We start from the raw sequence: 21,993 nt of genomic DNA on the forward strand, positions 1-21,993 counted from the left end.
TATTTCTCTAGCTGCCACAGAAAGGAATGCGTAGCAGAATTGTAATCCACATTTGCTACTTTCTGAAACAAAAAACCAAGGTGTCTGCAGGGCCTTGAAACAAAAGTGCCAAGATTTGTTTTGTTTCACAGGCATGCACCCATATATACATGCACTCTCACACAAATGCATAGTGCACTGTTGTGCTTATTTGCAGGGGAAAAAAGCAAATGGAAATAAGTTAGCGTTCTCCTTCTTGAGTTTTCTGAGTGATATAATTGGAATTAAATTATTAATGGGAGATACTTAAAAAAGATTGTTTTATGATCTTCTATTAGAGAATTTGCAATTCATTTTAATATTTGTAGTTTGATTTATATCAAAGATAATGCAATCTATGTCCAATTAACAATACATAGCCAATGTAATACGATTTCCAGATCATGCAAATGGAATAAACTAGAAGAGGAAAAACTGATTCTTAACCTCAGATGTAATTTGCTGTGTGAGTTCTGGCAATTTTAAATGACATTGCACTTTTTAATTTTTCCAAAGGCTCAGCAGCAAATTTATCCCAATCAAGAAAGGCTATTATTAATTTACAAGGACAATTGTAGGAGTCTTTATAATTTCCCTGTGCAATTATTTGCCATAAATTGCTAATAGTGAAATACATAAAGTTTGCAAGAAACAGCAACTGCTATTTATCTAGACAGATCACTCAGCCCAGATCTTGAATGTTGTCCAGAGGTTCTAGTGCTATTGACAGTGTAAGAAATATAACCAAGTTTCTGGACGGTGTCTAAAATGTTTCACACTGATAACACCAAAAAGGTAGAAGCATTAAGAGCTATTGTGAAGCATAGGCTGGCCTCTAGCAGATTCCTTCACTTTGCTTGTATACAGCTGAGCTTTGGACCCTGGACTTTGGAATAAAAAGACTCTTTGTTCATCACTGAATGGCATTAGGCATGGGCTTCCTAAGGGGCCACCATGAAGCCTAGCATGAGGAGTGCAAACATTATCCAGAAAGCAAAGCGAGAATGTGTGTGAAGGCATGATGGACAAATATTGCTATATGTGCACTGCTATATGTTTATGTATATATATATTGCATATTTGGTGAATTGCTTGCAGAGTGTTCTTTACTCAATTTTATGCATGCAGTCAGTATATTTTGCAAATGTGTGCTAATGCTGACTATGTATGCACATACAGACACTAAACATGTGTGTGCATGTATTTGTGTCTGCAGCAGTCGAAACACCCCAAAAGGCAAGTTTTAAAATTTAAAGATTGAATCCAGGTAAAACTCAAATTGCTGGTCACTCAGTCCTGATCTCAGTTGTATATCATACAGTGCCATTTGACTGAAGATACTTTGTTAGTCTGTGAATGATGGAATGCAGAACATCTACAAATAGCACACCCTTATTCCAATAATGGAGAAAGTTCACTGGCTTAATTCTTCTGTACTTTGTAGCCATAGCTCCGCTGTGTGTTCAGTATGTCTAGTCTCTTTTCACTATAACCAACAGAAGCACCATACAAAAGTCTTACAATGGATGTCTTAATCTCTCTGTGTGCTTTTAGAGCATTATTTTGAATTCCATCATGCAGGCTTTTTTTTTTTTTCTTCCTTTCCTTTTCTGAAGTTTTATTACAACAACAGAATTCCCAGGGAGCTTTAGGGGCAAGGTTCGCATAATATTGCCCTAAAGTTTTGCTCAAGGGGTGGAATCCGCACCCCAATCCCGATCATCTTTTTGTGGTGTTTCTCTTTCTGAAAGATGCAGTGCGCAGTCTTACAGAGTTGTTAACTGTGTACAGATTTTTTTATTGTTTACCAGACAGTGCACATCTACGAACCTTTCATGATGATTTCTTTCTCTGACCTCTCAGTGACTAGGCATCTTGTTCCTTAACACTGAGGGAGGCTGAAAAATGCTTGAGTTGCTCAATGTGTGCCTTCTATACCAGTTTCAAAATGGCTTATTCTTCTGGTTTCCATGGTGACAATTAACACTGTTACAAGGCATTGTTCCAGTCTCCATTTGGGCAGAATTTTCGGGTGTGATTTTTCACACAAAAAATGTTTTATATAATTTTTTTAAAGAAAAAAAAAAAAGGGAAAAAAAGGGGAAAGAAAAAAAGGCACAGTTTAGTATAAAGTGTCAAAAATAAAAAGTGTCTCAATCAAGCCTGCCTGTATTTCTTGGAATATTTTTATCAGGGGAAGTAAGGTTTTAACTTGCTTTGTTTTGGAATTCAACTTCTCATGGTTCAAATATTTTTGCCAAATTTATTCACGGCTAAATGCTAGTCCCTTTTTTTTTCCTTAATTCCACTATTCGTCCTTTGGGAAATATTGATTGTATGATGGTATTGAGTGCAAAGTAATAAAGAGCCAAAATTCTTTAACTGACACAACAATGTTTTGGATTTCTTTTGAGTGGCTTCAGGAACACAAAATCAGCCATGCATGCCCACAGTTAATCATGCTGTAAATATTTTGCAGGATTTTCCAGTATGTTGTTGTTTTGGGGGTTTTTTTCCCCAGTTTTTTAATATGACAGGTGTTATGAGAAATTAAATATTACTCATTTATTTCTTTTTGTGGCTGTCGTGAGAAACCTCTGACTAACTTCCTTAATCTCATTTTTGGCTATTAAACAGCAATCTATAACATAGCATCCACAGACTGTCACAATGGAGCAGCCTTTGCTCACTTAAAGCTGAGGAAAGAATGTATCTGAAGATTAAATTATCTTCTCACCACAGGATTAAGTAGTCCTACCAGACTAGGGTTGTGCAGTACTGATAGAGCTGGTAGCTAATTTTTCCTTGCAACTGCTTAGAGTGTAGGTGTTTAATGGATTAAAAAATAGAATAAGCAATAGCATCTCTTGCTATCAGTTCTCAAACTGTACCTCCTGCACATTAAGCTCTTCCTCTAACTTCAAATACACACTGCATGTTAAATATCCAGGAATGAAACAATACTGACTCTCAGTCACATACCAATACTTCTAATAATGAACTGAATTCTTTCATCTTTTACAGTTTCAGTATAATGCATTTTCTATCAATCAGCACTTTTATCATGCTTGTTTATACAGTAGGTTACATGGTGACAAAGACAGAACGTGTGCATAAAATCTAGTTTATTTATTTTTTAATGTAATAACCTTTTATAACATCTGTCACACTATTTGGATTATGCTGCACTGAATTATTTTATCTAGTCCAAAATTAAATGAAACATCTTCTGTTTCTGTGTTAACAAGAGCACTGTAGTTATGAAACGTGCACTGTGTTTCATTTCTTTATCAGTCCTGCAATGTCCAGGAATATTCCCAGCCCCAGACCTGGCAGCAGCAGCTGCCAGCCCAGAATAGGTGATGAGTATTAACTAGCTGCGCCTGCACCAGTGTCACACAGCTAGAGGACTCCCTCAGTCTATTAATTCACTTGACAAAAGAAAGGGAGTCGCACGAACTGGATTTCAGTGCCTAGCAAATTGGACTCTGGATTCCCCTTGATATTACATGTACTTATGGAAATAATTATGCAAATTCTTTTCAGCTATATCATCTTTAAATAGAAATCAGATTACATAAAAAAGATTGTAATCTCCTCCAGTAACCATTCTAGCTGAAAAGGCAATAATACAGCTCCAAAGAAGCATACTTGTTGAACATTTTAGTCCAATAAGATGGTGTTGCCTCTTGGCGGATCCAGTTGCCTAGTGCCAAGCCTGGTTGATAGCTACTGTTGTACATTTCTAAAATGTTAGCCACAGCACATCAAGTAGCAAAATGCAACTTCTTTATAAACAATTCCTTGTGTTTTACCATGCATATTCATGCAATTTTGGGTATGCAGACACCTGATCAGTGTTCATTAATAATGAGAAATGGTTTAAATCACCTCATTTAAAACATTTGCTCTATGATCCACAAATGACTAATATTTGCTGAAGTTTACATAATACAAATGATGTGCATGTGTTGTGTAAATGAGAGATTAAAATATGAAACTAACAATATGCAAACATATGCATGGAAATGCTGAAGACCTGTTAGCTGAAACAGTGATTTCACACCTTTATTAGCTGTCTCCAATTGTATTTTTGCTTTGTTTTCCTACAGAGCATGTTCTTGGATCTGGCAAAGGCACCCATGTTTTAAACGTTCCTTATTCTAGTTCAATTTTTTGTACTTAGCCCAGTTATTAATATTTTCAGTATGAGATGCTATTGCAGTTTTCTTGGCTGAATTTAAAGCAAAGAAAGCTTAATGTTTAGTATGCAGTTTGCTAATAGCTATGCATAATTTATGTATGTCTTGTAAACACCTTTATAAGAATATGTGAACTCTCCACTTTCAGTAAAAAGTACATTTTTGGACATATCAGAAGTTCTAATACTATGAGTGCTTTATACATAATAAGAAGGAATTAGCTATATGTAGGTTATGTATATGAGTGGATGTCTCTCTTAAATTTTATTTTTTTATATACTGTACCAGCTAGTAAAATATAATTCATCACTATAGTAACTATTATATTTAATACTTATACTGGTTTTCAGAGAATACAGGTTTTAAAGAGATTTATCTGTTCATGTGTCTGTAGATTAGAATACATTTTTATAGAGTGTATAAGTAATACACAGCTGAAATATTTAGAAAGTTGAATTAAAGTCATTTTGAAAGAAGATTCTGGTTTTATTCCTGTTTTTTCTGTCCTTTTTTTTTTTTTTTTTCTTAAACAATAGATAACAGTGCAGGAAATACAACATAGTTTCAGCTTGAAGAAACTATTGGACTGTATGAGCATTGTGGCTGTTCTTGTTTGTGTGCCATTTTACTGTTCTTGTTGATTGATGCAATAGAAATCAAGTTACTGGTATTGTGTTGTAAGGGAGTTGTGTCTTAATTGTTTTTCTAAGGTGGAACTCTCACGTTTTCGTGTGTAATAGCATTTCAGGCCCCTATATGAGACAGAATCCACAATGCGAGAGAGAAGAAATAAACTGTACAGGAAACATAATTATGAAACTATTTCCTTGATTTTTTTTGCGGGGGGTGGTTGTGGGTTTTTTTGGTTTTGGGTTGTGGTTTTGGTTTTGGGTTTTCTTTTTTTTTTTAATGGAAACACTTGGTGTTACTTGCTGAAGTAGCATATTTAAAAAATAAGATACCTCTGACTTGAATGAGACAAAGGCAGATCAAGCTTCAGAGTGTTAGTGAATACTATTGTACAGGTGAATATTGTGAGTGAATATTACTATATGTAATCAATTGCTAACTGCCTGCATAGATACGTCACCCAGAAGGCTACACACTTGGTACCTAAATCTCTCAAGATGTGTCACAAGAAGGTTTATGCTTTAAAAGAAAAGAAAAAAACTAAAAAATGACATAGTGAGCATGATCATGACTGGGCACATAGAATAAAGTTTATTTTTTTATATAAAGAAAACACTTTACAGTAGCTAATATTATTTATTTCTTTTCATTTTAGAGATACAATGTAGAAATGTCAATCAGGCACCCAAAAAAGATGGAACTGCTTAGTAAGGTTGAAGCTCTGAAGAAAAGTGGTGTTTTACTGCCAAATGATCTCCTTGAAAAAGTGGATTCAATTAATGAAAAATGGGAACTGCTTGGGGTATTTGCATTTTTATTACTGTTTGTGGGTTATGTGTACATTTTTGTGTGCTGAAGTACGCTGTCTGTCTGATTTCTAATTTGAGGCACAAATATCTCTCTCTTTCAATTCACCACGTACATTTCAAACAAGCTACTCATGCTATTATAAAAACTCCATAGTATTTTCCTCTTCTGTTGATTTTTTTTTTATTCCATGCTTGTCTCCTGTCTGACTTTAATAATTTTAGTTCTTTAATACATAAAAAATGTAAGTAAAATATGCCATGTATTATGGGTATGAACCAAGTCAACTATAATGCAGTATATCTGATATACACTGACTGTCATGCTTGAGTGAATGTTAATAGAATTTATTCTGAAGTTACATGTTAGAGACATCTACTGTTTAACTATTTACTATACCTTTAAGATGAAAAGTGGGCTTGTCACTGCATATTTCAGGTCACACTGATGGCTCAAAAACAAATATATGGATTCAGAACAAATCTGAATTCCTGAAGCTAAGAATACAGGTTATGTTTCATGCTGCTGTATTCAGCTCACTTTTGACAAAAACCAAAAAAGTTTCATGTAATTCATTTCACGCTATGATGGGCTGAGTCTCAGCCAAAGAGTGAGATACAAGAATCTGGAAAAAAAAGCATTATAGTGAATCTGTTACCCAGAGACCAGTGATGGCACTGTGCAGGAGGCACTATTGTCCTATTGTTGTAAAACAGCTGAGAGAGAGGTCAAACTATATATTTTTCCATCCACTTCTCTTCTTAATTGCCTTCACTTCAAATCAAGGGTAAGAGAAATTTATAAATTACTTTAAATGATTAATTGTAGATACGTGATATTAGCAATAGTTACATTGCATAATTCTGCATGCTATTTTCTTAGTTTAAAAAACATTTCTAATCTATTACAAGTAAGCTACACATGCAACCTGCCAACAGCATTTTAAATACGGACTTGTGTCACTTGAGCTTGTTTAGTAATGCATTAGCCATTTTAGAAGGTGGGGCTTTTTTGGTTCAGCATAGTTATTTCTAACCGCTTGATTCTTTAAATATGCAAATTGTAACAAAGTTGCCTTTTGACTAGTGAGCTTATTACTTTTTAATTTTAATCTGCAGCATCACCACAAACATTTTAAAACTATTGGATCATTAATAAATTTACTTATAAAAATGGGACTTATTAACCTATTCTTTTACATCTGGTCATGACAACTTGTATTTTAAAAATAATTTCAGTTTTAAGCCTTACATTTGTGACTTGCAATGTATTTAATCAGGTTAAGTCAGTGGCACTGATTAGAGCTGGTGGGACATTAAACTATGATATAAGTAACTGATCATAATTCTTAAAATCTAGAAATAGTCTGTCTCAAAAAAAAAAGAAAAAGCCCTCCACTTCTCAGTATGTTAAAATCAAAATATACCTCTGCTTAAATTTTGCCATTAATTTCAGCATTTACAGAAAAATAAAATATAACTATTACAGTTTTCCTGCTAAATACAATTTCATGAATAATAAGCAGAGTTTGATAGAGTTTTGTTTAATTTAATAAAAACCTCTGCAGAAACGTAACAGCACTAGGCATACTGTTTTAATTGGCATGATTACATTTTAATTGGCATGAAAAAAATTAAAGACAAGGATTTTAACTTCTAACAATGGTAAAATAGAGGGATATGGTTTTTAATATTACTTTCATCTAAGGTGAACAGTGTGGAATGGAAATACATTAGAATGAAATGTCAGTGGTGCGTACAGTTTAATCTGTGAAATTTTGTCCCCTGTGCTGAATATTACTCTGTCTCAATTGCATATTAAACAACCCTATCAAGGCAGGCATTGGCATCTGCTGTGCTGACACAAATTGTGAATTAAATGAAATTGATGTCCTCTGTCGTATATTTATGAAGACGGACCATTCTCTGAAGTATTCTGTTTATGAAGAATTTATGATTGCAAACTGTTCCAGAACAAAAAAGTGGCAATAAATTCTTTTTTGTGACCCTACCCTCCAAGGGCATTGATTTCACCTCCTGCTGTTACTTTCGTTACAGCACAAAAACAATAGCTAGTGCTGGATTCCACCGAGGGTCTTCAAATTATCAATATTTGCACCATGAAAATAGAAGGGTGTTGCCAAGAAAGCATGTTTGTTATGATCTCCTAAAGATGTTATTTACAGAATACCACATAGTAGATTCATGTCTACTGGTCTATATTTATTTCTGTTTTAAAGCTTATTTTTGGAAGCTAACTTCATTGTTATAAATTATATTCCAGTAACTTTCTAAAGCATGTATTTTCAACAGACAGCCATACTAGGTCACATAAAACTGTATCTTCATGTTACAACAATTAACCACTGCTAATTATCAGTTTAAAAGGTTATTGCATGTGATTGTCAGTGTATATTCAATATTCTACAATCAGTAACACACATCTAGTGCTTATAATAAGTGTCAGTCTGACAGTCTCTTATAGGTCAGATAAAATACTGCTTGGCATAGAAAAAGCAGGCAACAGCGTATCTCCCTTGTGATGTTAAAGGATTGCCTTTCAAAATACTGAAAAGGAAGATAACTTTCTATCCCTAGCCTCTTCAGAATATTCATTATGCTCACAGAGTCCACTATCAAAATGTTATTCAGGGGTTCTTTTATTAGAAATACTACTTTGAAAAGCTGTAGTAAATTAGTTTCATTAGTGATCAGAGGTGAATGTTTATGTTTGTCCATTATTTTTAAAGTGGATGCTTAACATGGAGAACTTAAATCCGAATTTAGTTGCCTAAATAATTGGCCTGATGTTCAGGAACGTTGAGGCTTTGCAGTTTCTAGTTTATTGGCTTCTGAATGAGTGCATCCACTTTTAAAAGCAAAGCAGCTGTTATGTGATGTAACTGCTCCTGTATACAACCTCAGGGTTGCAAGTTTGGAAACTATGACTTGACAGTTCATACCTCAAAAAAATAACTCAGTGTTTCAGTGTTTCCCAAAAAATCGTAGATGGTACCTTGGATAAGAGTTGGGTGAACTCAGTGCTTGTCATAGTTTCTGTTGCTGCCTAGAAATGACTAACTCTCATGGTCATAAGCATCTAAAGTTACGGAAAAATTCTGGAGAGTAACTGCTTTACAAAGTAAGTTATGCACCATTTTGTCTCCTCTGTCCGTAGTTGCTCTTAATAAACATTGATTTATCATGCTCCCATCAAAGTCAGTGACCCAGAGAGAACAGCATAAGTCAGAAACAAGGATACAAAAATGAAATTGATTGAAACAAGGAAACAAAGAATGAAATTGATTGATATTAATAGTAATTATTAAAAAACGCACATCTCCAGTCATCTAACAGATGCTTCTTGTTGCACATTAACCTGTATATATTTTTGGTACATAAGACTAATCTATGTTTTCTTTATCTGATGCATTAGAAAACCCTAGGAGAGAAGATCCAAGACACAATGGTAGGGCACAGTGGGTTAGGTCCACGTGACCTGCTCTCGCCTGAAAGCGGCAGCCTGGTAAGGCAGCTGGAGGTCAGGATCAAAGAGCTGAAAGGGTGGCTGAGAGATACAGAGCTTTTCATCTTCAATTCCTGTCTGAGACAAGAAAATGAAGGAACAATGAATGCTGAGAAACAACTGCAATATTTTAAGGTAATAAAACCCAATAGTTTTCATAGAGAGACTCCTCTTTATGGAAGGATAAAATATTTATCTTATACATAATATAATGCAATGCATGTACATATGTAATCATATTCATATGTTCACCTTCATTGATGTGCTATGTGTTCATTTATGTAGATTTTATTGAATTTTTAAAATAATGTTTACTCCTAGTACTTTGTGCAGAAGAGAGCGTTAGAAGGCTAATCACACCGAAATAGGAAAAGCAATAGTATTCTTTCATTTTACTTCACTATAAACCTGAGTTTTGTAATTAAAACCTTCCTTCTGAATTTCACTCCCTGCATCAGTTAAATTAACTAATGTGCTGTGTGACCATCAGTTTAATAGTCACTTTCTTTGCACATGAGTCAAAAATAACCTATTTGAGGTTCACATTTACAGAGAGATAAATTTAACATACATGAGAAAACATTCAAAGTTGTGGTTAATAGATATGTGGAAAAAAGACATATACATTGTGAGATTTGCATTAATCTAGGCCACATCTTAAGCCTAAACCTGAAGATTTGTGGAAAAGAGGGAAAAGAATCGTAATCACAATACTAATATTCAGATGGGTAAGCTCCTTCAACTGAAGGCCAGCATTCAGATTTGCAACTGAATTAATGGAGGTTGCATGTTTTGTTCCATTCCCCAGAAGTAGCAGGACCATTTACGAAAGAGGGCTATTAAGTTAGCAAACAAACATGGTAGAACCATGTGGTTTTCTTCTTTTCGTAGCTATCACTTCTAAATAAACTCTCACCTGAGTCATCATTACAGGTCCCTTTGCTCTGCAAGTGATCTTTGACCAAAGAATAAGAAAGGAATCATAGTAATTGTTGAGGTTTAGAGGTATAAAAGGTTTTTCTCTTCTACTAGTACATCAGGTTGCCTTGGGCAGCAGCATTATTAAGTGGAGGGACAATTTGTTAAATACTCACCTCAAAGGGCACGTTGCAAGCACTTCTAAACATACTTTTTTATACAAGCATTCAAAAAAACAACTGCAGAAAAATTACTGTCTTCCCAATTTGTCATTCCTTAACTCTTTCTTCTCAAATCATGAGGATTTGAGATAAAGTTGTGTCAATGTAGATAAAGTTGGTAGAGTTTTTCTCAGGTTTCTGAGCACGTCTGCAATTTTAAGTTATGACATCTGGTTTTGGGTTTTGGTTTGGTTTTTTTTTAATGATTTGTGGTCTTCTGCTAATGGAGAAAAAATCATGCTGATTCCACTTTTTCCTATAAGCATACTTCAAAGCTAATGATACTGAAGGACTGTTGATAGACCTGAAGAACTTCACAGCAGTAGATCCACATTTTCCATAGGAAATGCTGGATGCTTTTTAGTTATGTGGAAAATTATGGCATTTATTTAAGTGCATTTAAGTGCATGGATTAAAAAATCTAGTTTCAGACAAACTTGGTTTTAAATGTATGTTTATGTATATATGAACATAAATACCACAGAAATGTTACTTACTTATTTGGAATGTGCATAAATATCTCAAATGAAATCTTTTAATATATATATGACATGATGTCATGCCAAGAGCTCTCAAGATGTTAAACTGGCTAGTACCACCCACCATGATGTAACCAGAGTATTTCATTACTCGGTTGATTATCTATTAATTACATAAATAATACATTAATTATTTTCAAAATGGTAACCATTAGAGTATAAAAAATAATTACCTATCAAATATGGTGAGAGCACATCACTTTGTCATATATATTAAACCATCTTTGTCTCATTAAATCTGAAATCCACTATAAGTAAGTTTTCCATTCTTCACTGATCTCCTGGGGAAGTGTATAAAAGAGAAAATGGATATAATTAACAATGCTGCAATGTATAATACATATATTTGAGAAAGAACATTTAGAACATTTTGAAAAACATTAGCTATGCCACTAGTAGGAAACCTGCTGGGGTTTAGTTTGACTTAGTTTCCACTTAACTTTAGAGTTTAATCTTATTACTGCTTTCACTGTGGTAAGTGAATCATTGTTTCTTAATGGAAATTTATTGTGCTGCACCATCCCAATTATACACATAGCCACTGTACACAGAGAGCATTTTTAATAAAATAAACTCAACAGTGTCATTGATGTTCATTCCATAATGTAATGTTTTAAATTACACTTATGCCTTAGGAAGAACAGTTATTCCATTTTTCAGGTGTTTTCCTTTCATTTTGCAATTGGAGGATGAATTGATAGTATAGTTCACATGCAGTTGGGACACATGATGAGAACAATGTGGTGAGAGGAGGAGTTGCTAAATTCACCAGTAGGAAATTATTTTGACTTCTTTGTTTTCCTTCATAAAAAAAATCATACTGTACTAATTTGAGTGTTCTATTTATTAAAGAATGTACTAATGTAAAGAATGTACCTTTCTTTTGGGATATTGCTGTGTCATAATAATAATCAGCATTTCTGTAGTACTATCCAGTCAATGAGCTGTACATACATTAATGAACTAAGCCTCACAAAACCTTTAAGGTAGGTATTATTATCCCCTTTTAAAAATGAGGGAAATAAAATGCATGGATATAAAGTGTCCTTTCCAGGTTTTCACAGAAGGTCAATGGGTGTGTTAGGGTAGAACCCTGCTACAGTGACCCTAATCTTTGTCAATAACCACAAGACAGCCCTTCCTTCCTTCCTCTATGTTACTTCTCAGTATATTCCATTTTCATATGTGATTAAAAGAGACTGCTTCCTTGCATTTACCATTGTTTCTTGTTTATATTCAAAATTCAAATCCTGCTGAGTATGTGTGGCTGAGTTTTTTTCCATTATTATTAGCATATTTAGATATTAGAATTACTAGAATATTTTTAGTTGAGGTCATTACCCATCTTATGTAAGGTCCAATTTTTCTTGGTTTTGTGGAAACTATGTGGTATACTTTGGTCAGCCCAGTGATCTCCGTGCAACACAACATGCAGCTCATCCACAGAGCTAATTTGTTATTCATTCCATCAGTTTTTAGTACCCCTGGCTGCCTCAAAATTTTCATGTTTAGTTACAAAGGAGAGGCACAAAATTTGCTTCAGTCTATAGTGACACTTGCTGGCCATTCCACAGCAGCTTTAAGTGAGCTTCCAAGTGTAGCCTAACCTGGGCTCCTGTCTAGAAGGTGAAAGAGTGAATACACGTTGCTTAGCTGTAAAGGAGGAAGTGTGAGTCTCTTACCCCTGATCTGTTTTCTTCTTTTGCAAGACAAAAAAACCCCATGAATCTAGACTAAGAAAATCAAGAGATTGACTTAATGAGATCGTCATAACTACAAATATCTGTTTATTTTATTTATTCACCCTTTTTATTTCTGTTCTGCATTTTGAGTCCCTCGAGTTCATGTTTTCCAGCTTTTCACTAAAACAGTGAGGACCAGAAACATACTTTTTAAATGAAATACAAGATTCTCAGGTAAACACATAATTCTAGCAGCTGAGAGACCTGATGTCATGAGGCTAATAGCAGGCACAACTGATTCCTAACCTAATGATGTATGGCAATTTTTTGGGTCAGAAGAGATTTGGAGCAGGAAAGAATGAGGATCAATAATAAAAAGAATTCACACTCTTTCATGAAAGTTTTAGCAGATTTCAGTTCAGTAAGGTTTAGCCAGAAATTCGTTTGCTTGTTGGCTTGTAAGTAGAAGCGTTCTGCCACATTTGCTTTTATATGTCTGGGACTTCAAAAAAGCAAGCTTTTTTTCTCAGCAAAATGTCCTACAGAAGACTGCAAGGGAACCTAAATAATTAGTTATATATTTCTGTCACTTGCAATAAAACCTATGACTTTAAGTGTTCAATATAGAGAAATGACCCAACAGCATCAAAAAGGTGTTAGTTATGGCTTTGGCTCACAGACCAGCTACTCAAGAACAAGTTTAGACTTTTAAGTATTTGTCCATCTCAGAATCCCTTCTCAATCCTGTAGAAGTGGGACCACCTCTGTTGCTTTAGGTAGCAAGATTTATAAAGGATCCTCTTCTCCTTCCCCTCCAAACTTGGAGAGGGAACAGGATTTTCCTGTACAGAACAGGATTTTAGCAGAAGTTTTCTGCTAAATGGAGTTCTTTGTCAACAAAGAAATGGCATTTCACATACTTTTTCTTATCTGGTTTTATATGAAGCAATAAGCGACATATTATATATATTGTCATACGCGTTTCCTTAATCTGTGTATGAGCCTTTAACAGAGACCTGAATTTCAGCAGTACTGAAAGCTTGTGGTTCTCACTGACTTCAGTCAATCTATTCATTAAAGAAATCAGACTGCTTATTTGTACCAAGGAATGCTGAAAATGTTTTCTCGTTTAATATTTGTAAAAGTCAATGGTCTATTGAATTCTATAGCTAGTAGGTATTTGTAGCCATTTGTTTGCCTTGTAAACAGTACAAAATATCTGATGCTTGTAACTATTTCGCTCAGAAGTGTGTGCTTTCATCTTCCACTAAATTTGAGACTGAGCCTACCAGATGATGCAATATGACTTAAAAAAAGTCTCTTTCATTTCTAATTTCTCCAATACCCAAAGCAACTAAATTTTCTGATTAAACCATATAGGTTGCATTGGTAATTAATAATCAATCAGTTGATCAGTGCTTCTTATAATGGTTTTCATTTTAACTGAAACGTTTGCATAAGAGCACTGCACATCTTGCGAACAATTTGGTTAAACTTAATTCTATCAAATAAAACAAAAGTCAGTTTGGGAGCATATAACATTATGGCCAAACTGAAATCAAAGAAAAGTGTTAATTTTGAGTAAAGGTCTGGAGACTCATAGATTTGAGAAAAGTGCTGGCTGTTCTTACAGGTGCCAGGAATCATTTTCACTACTGCATTTTGGATCCTTTTCAATTTTTGGAATGATGTTCCTGGCAGAGCTGCAATCAAAGAATTACAGAAAGTCAATATGCATGTAACAAAAGTATGCAAAACAGTTTCCAATAGAAAGTCCAAAAGGACTCAAGCAGGTTTTAATCTTTTTTATACCTCTGAGATTATAAAGAAAAAAGTAATCGTTTTCATAAATTTCTCAAAAAGAGAGAGCCCTAAATCTTTTTGCAGATGAAGAAATGTTTACCCAATTTTTGTTTGGATTAAATTTTAACAAACAGGAAGGCATACAGTATTAAATCTTACGAAAAAAGAGGTAGGATTCCAAAGTCCAATGTAGCCTGATGCCACTTACAACGGTTTGAAGCAAACACAGACTGAATTTACATCACCTGCCAACCCAAAGCAGCACTTCTGTAGACCACTTAAATAAGGAGCCACCTCTTTATAGTAAATCAGCTCTACACACTTTTTTTCCAAAAATATGAGGGTTTGGCCCTAGTACAATATATAGGTTTATAGCTCTAATTTGATTTTAATATACTCAAATATCGATGCTCAATACTACATATACACACACAGAAAGAGTACTCAAATGCTTAATATACGCAAATGTATTTCAAATTTTGATTTAATATGCTTATAACTTACTGAAACAAAGTTCAGTTTGTGTTTCAATGAGCTCCGTCTATTTAAGACAACACTAATACAATTTATAGTTCCCATTTAGGACTAAATGTCCCATCTGAGATAGCAGCTTTCATTCCATCGTCCCATTTGGACTGTGAAGTTTGAACTGTGAATTCTCTGAGGTTTTTTTACATTGTTACTTACTTTTTAATTAATCTAAATCTCAAAATTAATCATAAACACTATCTGGTTTTCTACAACCATTTTGCCCCACCAGTGCTCCCTTTGCTGATGGAAAGAAAGAGACACAGATTTAGCCACCAGGGGTGGTCAGATCTGACATGCTGCAGAGTTCCACAGAGGTGTCATAAACTACCTGCATGCACTCCTGATTCATCAGTGGCAATGGGCTCCTGGACTAAGGCTGGGGTGTGGGGTGGAGGTTACTTTAGTAACTAGATGAGCCTTTTGTTCAGCAGAGCTCAGATGCAGCAGTACACTGTACACCATCTTTTGGTGGAGAATAGCCTAGTAGCTATTATTTAGGCTGCTAATTCATATTTTGCGTCATTCTTAGTTCTGTTTTATGTACTGTCCCCTTATTTCTGGTATACCAAGATGATTACTCTGCAGACAGCATAGTCATATCGTACAGGTATGTTAACAAAGACTAGCTTTAAATACCCATAGTGCAGAGATCTTGTCTGAGCTTCTTTTATAGTGACTGGGGGCAGGGAGGGAGGGAAGGCACTTTGGCGATGCAATTAATCTGTCCTGTTTTAGGCATCGGCTATACAGAAGATGTACTGTACCTCAGAATACTTGCTTCTAAATTACAAGCTCAGGTGTCAAGTTCTTCATTAGCTCAGATGAATCCCACCGAAGGAATCATCAGGAATGTCTTTAAGACTTGAGGGACTTGAAGCTGAGGCAACAGCAATCCCAGCTCAGAAAGATTTGCTGCTAATGTCTGTGAGGTTCTCCTACGCTAATTACAGGCTCATTTCTTTCCCAGAAAAGTTGAGCCCAAACTTTTCCCTTAGTCCTCCTGAGTGAGCAATAAGGTGTTTATTTAAACCAGTGCAACTTTTTTAACTGGAGCTGGTCTCACCAATGGAGGCAATAGGACTCTTGTCCCTGTCTTTCTTACTGTACTGGGATGGTCTGCATTTAATTCTCATGTTATGAGTAGGTTGGTAAGACTTGACATCTGCCTCCAGCGGATTAACATGAAAGACTACCTACTTACAGAGAAAGCTGTTCCAGGCTGGGCATTACAAAGTAAAAATTGCAATTTCATGGTGACAAATGGCTTACAGTTACTTTCCCAAACCTTTTGCATCAATGACATCTGCAGACTTTGGGCTATATTTCCCCTCTCAGTCATGGCCTCTAGATGAGTCAGATGTGTAGAAGTGAAAATAGCTGACTTTGCTTCTTTTGAGAGAACATTCTCTGTTTCATCACTTATTATTTTCATTATCATTGAAGATATAATTGATTTTCTTCTTTGGACCCAACCAAATGACTCCTTGAAAGTACGCTAATTGTCCTGCTTTTGCCTTGAAGATCTATTTATTGCAAAACCAAAATCTTTCTTTTCTGTTACTATCAAACTGGAAAAGGAAAATGAGAAGAAAGCAAAAGATGACCAAAAAAAAAAAAAGAGAAATAAATATTTCCCCTAAAAATAAACCAAGATTGACTTGCACTAATTTACAGTGAGGGTTGGTGCTTTGGTTGGCCTCTAAGATTTATTTCCTTTGTTAGGGATAACTTATGGAGAAACAAGTACCGTGTAGACTGCAAATATAAGAGATGTAACAAAAATTCACTGTCCTGTATCCATTAAGGTCTACTTTGTACTACTGCATGTGATTGTACAATTTACTTGATTGTCTATAACTGCCTCTTTGAAGCCATAGTATTGCACTTACAGTTGCAAATCTCTCCAATATTAGTGGATTATTGATTGAACGGTGTTCTCTGGAGCCATTAAATCCTACTAGCAAAGTTTTTCTTTAATTGGTGCATCACTGGCCTAGTAGGCCATTGCTTAATTTTGGTTTCAGTACTGGACAGGTTTCCCAAGTTTCATCTTTGCAAGCAAGTTAATAGATCATAGTCCCAACAGGGAATAGTATTGTAGACTGTATTAGTACCTTTACTCACACTAAAAATAATTTCATACTGCCAGGAAACCTGTTGATTTTAGTAGAATTATTTGCAGGGCAAAGTATTATTCAGTATGAGGAAGAATACGAGTATAAAAAGAACAGGCCTTCAGTATACATTCTGAAGTGTTATTGCAATCCTTATCAGGTATATTAGGTATCACAAGTATGAGGTGTCAGTCAGGAATGGGATTTGCAGGCTGGCAACATATTACTAGAGACAGCAGACGAGCTTAGGTTATGCTTACTGAATAAAGTCAGTGAAAAAAAAAATAGTATGTATGTGGATTCCTGTCCTTTGCAGGCGATTCCCTTCCTGGTCTGTTGAGAGTGCTGAATTTCCTCAACTCAGAATAAAACTGAAGGCCTGGCCTCTAATCTGAAGGGCTTTCTGTGCATTTTGCCAATGGCTGATGATGCGAGGTCATTTGTAGTGCGACACCTCTCTCTTTATTACATTGTCGCTTATTTTCATGTTTTAGGCACAATTAGAGGAACCTCAGTATATTAGTTAGTCTAAGTTTAAGTGAAGGGAAGACAGCCTGTTTCGCGCCCTCTTTGCTTTCATCCTACCTAGGCTTCTTACCCCAATCCTGTTATCCAGGCAATGGAAGAAAGACAGTTGAAAGTGTGATAAGGAGTACTGCTGGGCCTCTGTAGCTGGGACTGCTGTAGCTGAACCCAGGACAGATCATTATACACAAACAGTCACCTCAGCCAGACATTGGGCTTTTGACAACCTTTAGCTTTTTGACTGCTGTTCATAGTTCATCTTGACCACATCACCTGCTTCTGTTCTCACTCTAAAGCCTTCTCATAACCCTGGGACTAAACCATGCATGTCAAAGGCATGTCTGCCTAACCTCTACAGGAGGCAAGTTAATGTTAATTTAAAATTTAACATATTCATGCAAACACTTGCCTAAAACTTATTTATGCAAGTAAGATACTGAGGTAGGCTAGCCTACTTCAGATATGAGTGAACCTACCTCATCACAGTGCTGCCTGGCTCTGGCTGATTCTGCTGCAAGTAACTCCCCTTGTTGAGGACTTTTAGTTGAACTGAAACCAAAATGTGTGTGTTTGTGTGTATGATTAAGATATGGGAAAACAAAGAAAGTAATGATTTTATGTTTTAATGACATATCCATTCTCAGGATGTGTTGAGATTTTGAAATAAGATGAGGAAAGCCATTTCTAGAAAAGCCTGCTTGTTGTCCTTGTGCTTATACAGATACACATGAAAGCATCATAATATATTTTCCTCTGTTTAGCCTGGAGCAGCTCAAGCTGTACATTTTTAATCCAGGCTAAATTTGCTTCAGTGACACAAGAAAAAAGCCAAAGGAAATCTCTTTTTCCTTACTCGTTAGATGTGTTTATTTTCTCTTTCCTATCACTCTGCCTGTCCTGGAGATTCTAAAAACTTAGTCTAATTTATATTATATTAGCTGCTTTCCCATAAAAGGTAATACTAATGCACTGCTTGATGTCTTTTTCCTGTAATTCAGAATAGAGTAAACTCTCACTACATTTTGGAATATACCAGGCCCATTGCACAGGGACAGCAAAAATGCATGTCTACCATCTGTGGGAGAATTAGATTAAGAAAGGGAGTAAATACAATATTAACATCTGAACCTCAGCCTGAGGGTTACAGGTATTGATGTACATCCATGCAAGGAAGTTTTTCCTTTAAAGATTCTTAAAGATTAACTGTTTATTAAAGATGGCTGAAATTCTGATACCTAAAATGGTTAGGCAATTGGAGGGGGTTAGTATGTGATGTATGTTGAAAAGCATTTTTATTTCTTTCAAGTTGTAATTCTAAGTGAATTCCCAACAACTGGAAGTTGAGCCTAGTTTACACCGTACTTGATTTTGTAAAGTTTCCACCTGTACCTTAATTTAATCTCTTGAATTTCCACACACATTCATTCGAAACTCTGCCCGGTGTGGTGGTCTGGCAAAAATTTCAACTGTGCAATGTTCACTATGGGCAAATGAATTTTTTGGGTAGTCTGGTTCAGGATTTGTTACAAAAGCACAACAGTACTGATATTTATCCTGACTTTCTGATTCCCTAATTTTATTTTAGCTTTTTTGGTGGGCAAAAAAGAAACCTTAGCAGATTTTGTCACTTTTTTCAGTATTTTTCCTCTGGATCTTTTTCATTGGAAAGAGAACTTCTCAAACTGGATGAAAAGAGGGCACAAACCAAAGGCACTTGTAAACACAAACAGTGCCAGACCAGAAAAATGAATCCTACTGCTACCATGTCTAGCTCCTCTGTCTGAATGACTTGGCTTATCCCCTGGAACCAAGTTAACCCCAACTTTGCAATGTGTAGTATATAGCTCTAAAATATTTCAGTGTGAAAATTAATCCCCTGTATGAAACACAAGAAGAATAAGGCTTGGAAAAGCTATGTTGTATTTCAGTAGGGAAGACGCATTTACAGTTTTTCTTTTATTTTTAAAACTTACCTTCCTGTAATTGCACACTAGTTTAGAGCTAAGATAGAGCATCTTAACAATAATGGGCACTTTTTTAACAGATTATTGCCAAAAGTGCATTCTTTATTCCAGAGAGACACTGTAATAGATACCAGCGCTTTAGTAATGATACAAGCAATCTGTAAGCTATTATAGTTTCTTTTATAGTAACTTAATCTTCATATTGTTTTATATGTCTGGAATTTTAATAGTGTTTTTAATTTATGAAAAGAAGTATATTACATATTACTAGTTACATGGGAATATGAGCTAAATAACAGACCATTGAACTATATTCTTCCAAACAAATATTTTGAGGTACTTAAATGAGCATAAGGAATAGAACAAAGGAATTAAAGAATGTCGTACAGATATAATAGCAGCTTTTATGGAATGAGCCCAGAAGTACTGGTTTTAATGCATATATTGTACTTCTAGAGAAAAATAGAAAAGAACACAGGTACTTTTAGAATACTATTTTAAAATAAATGTATTTACCTTATTAATAAATTTGTTTGCATTATTGATTGCAAATATGCACAAATTCCCACAAATTTTAATGCTAGTGAAATTAATGAATTAATATAAGCACTCGTTTATATGTAGAATGTAAGCGCCTACATAGCTTTTTGGAGCCAGTGCAAAAATGGAGTATTTTTTCCTATTTCTTCATTGCCATTTTTGATATGTGTAGAAACAGACAGTTCACAAGGAATGTAGTGTAAGAGAGATATTGTAACATTTTGCTGAGCAATGAGTTACAGAGAGATTATGATCAATGTAGCAATTTAGTGGTTGTAATGTTATTAAAAGTAGGGCTTTTAAATAAAAAGAACCAGTTCACTGTTTTGAAAGAAGTCATATTCTACTTCAAACTGTCAGTCTGTATTTCTGACTTGCAATTAGATGATATTTCTAAAATGTCAGTCCCAGATTCTGTTGTGACCGTCATCATAATAAAATGTGACAGCAAAGATATTATATCAATACTTTTTCCATAATTAACATTAAAGATCTCTCAAGAGTTAAGTACAAAGGTTTTCCACTGAATGGTCTGCAGGCCTTGTGCCTTTAAAATCTTTTCATATAGCCAAGACTGGTGACAACCAGGAGACAAATCTATGAACAAACCCGTTTGGAGAGAATAGTTTTGTGGTATGTGATGTATGTTACGTAAATGAGCTTATTAGGACTCTCATCTATTTTATTATTGGTGCCCAATTTAATAGAGGCATTTAAAAAACAATATTTCTGCCTGACTCCTTGAAATGAAGAAGATACATTGATATAATTGAGAGCAAATGATTGCATGTTGTGCCATTTAATCATGTCATTTTTCAATTGCTGTTTTTTGCACTTCACTGCATACTTATAGAATATTTAGCTTCAGTATAGATTAAGTCCCACAGTATGCAACGGAGTAGAGTTCCCGTATTAGGTGACATTTTCTTTTAACCTTGAAATCAGCAAAAGCACATAGTTTTGGCAGTATTTTTCTAAAAAGTGACAAGTCATCATTCATTTCCTTTCTTTGTCATTTAGCTTTTTTATTTTGAGGAATTACTTTCTTACTAATATTTTTGCAGGAATTATTGGGTTTCTTTCTCATTCAGAAGCAGAAATTCTTATTTTCACCTGTAAGAATGTGCTGTAAGAATGGAATTTGAAATATAGGGATGCATCACCCAGACAAGAGAATTTCCAGCAGGCATTGCCATTTCACACAAAACACTGAAAACTACATTCTACCCAACATTTGTGAGAATATTGTTTCCTGTTTTCCCTTCATTGATGTGTTAATGCTGTTAGCCGTGATACTTAGAAATTTTGCATTAGCACTTTAGAAAACCAAAATGCTTCACTAGCCAGAAATCAGAAAGCAAATTACTTTTTTTAAGAGTTGTAATTTGACTGTTGTACTCAGAAGGGTAGCTTCCATTCTCATATGTTGCCTTAATTTCTGCATATGGTTTTTGTACTAAATAACAATGGTTCTATCTTCATTTTGTCTTCTATCAAGCACCAACTGTTGCAAGGGAGGGAGGGGTATCATTCCCTCCCTCACATACCCACATTCTCCTTTTCAAGGAGAAAAAGTAAGCCTTTAACAGACCAAGTTTAGACAGAAACTTTCTCTTAGATCTGTTCATTCAAGATTTATCTGAAGTCAATCTTATTTCATTTTCCTAAAAACACCCAGTATTGCCTATACACAGAAACACAATATAAGCCTAGAAATAGCATTTGTCTCAGTACACCTTGGCATTTCCTCTGAAACTGAAAGCGCAAAGAAAATTCATCTGTATAAGTTACTATTTACCATCTTCCAACTGTTTTCAAAGCTCTATTTTCAAAACATGTCTACATGGACCTTCATTACTCCTAATTGTAAAGTGAAAGCAGGAAAGATGGAAATGCTTGAAATACCTTCAGATCCCATAAGAATTAATTCCCAAACAGTATGTAATAAATGATGCTACATAAATCATATCTCAA

General features: G+C 35.0%; 1 protein-coding gene across 1 annotated transcript in view; it reads left to right on the top strand.

The window, feature by feature from the left end:
- LOC104412742 (A-kinase anchor protein 6-like) overlaps positions 1–21,993 on the top strand; it is a 91,466-nt gene that overhangs the window by 33,859 nt on the left and 35,614 nt on the right. The window contains 2 exon segments of the mRNA XM_010023544.1: positions 5,506–5,652; positions 9,093–9,317. Coding sequence (XP_010021846.1) covers positions 5,506–5,652; positions 9,093–9,317 — 372 coding nt within the window.

The sequence above is a fragment of the Nestor notabilis genome, unplaced genomic scaffold, assembly GCF_000696875.1.
Source record: "Nestor notabilis isolate BGI_N333 unplaced genomic scaffold, ASM69687v1 scaffold8971, whole genome shotgun sequence".
NCBI lineage: Eukaryota > Metazoa > Chordata > Aves > Psittaciformes > Psittacidae > Nestor > Nestor notabilis.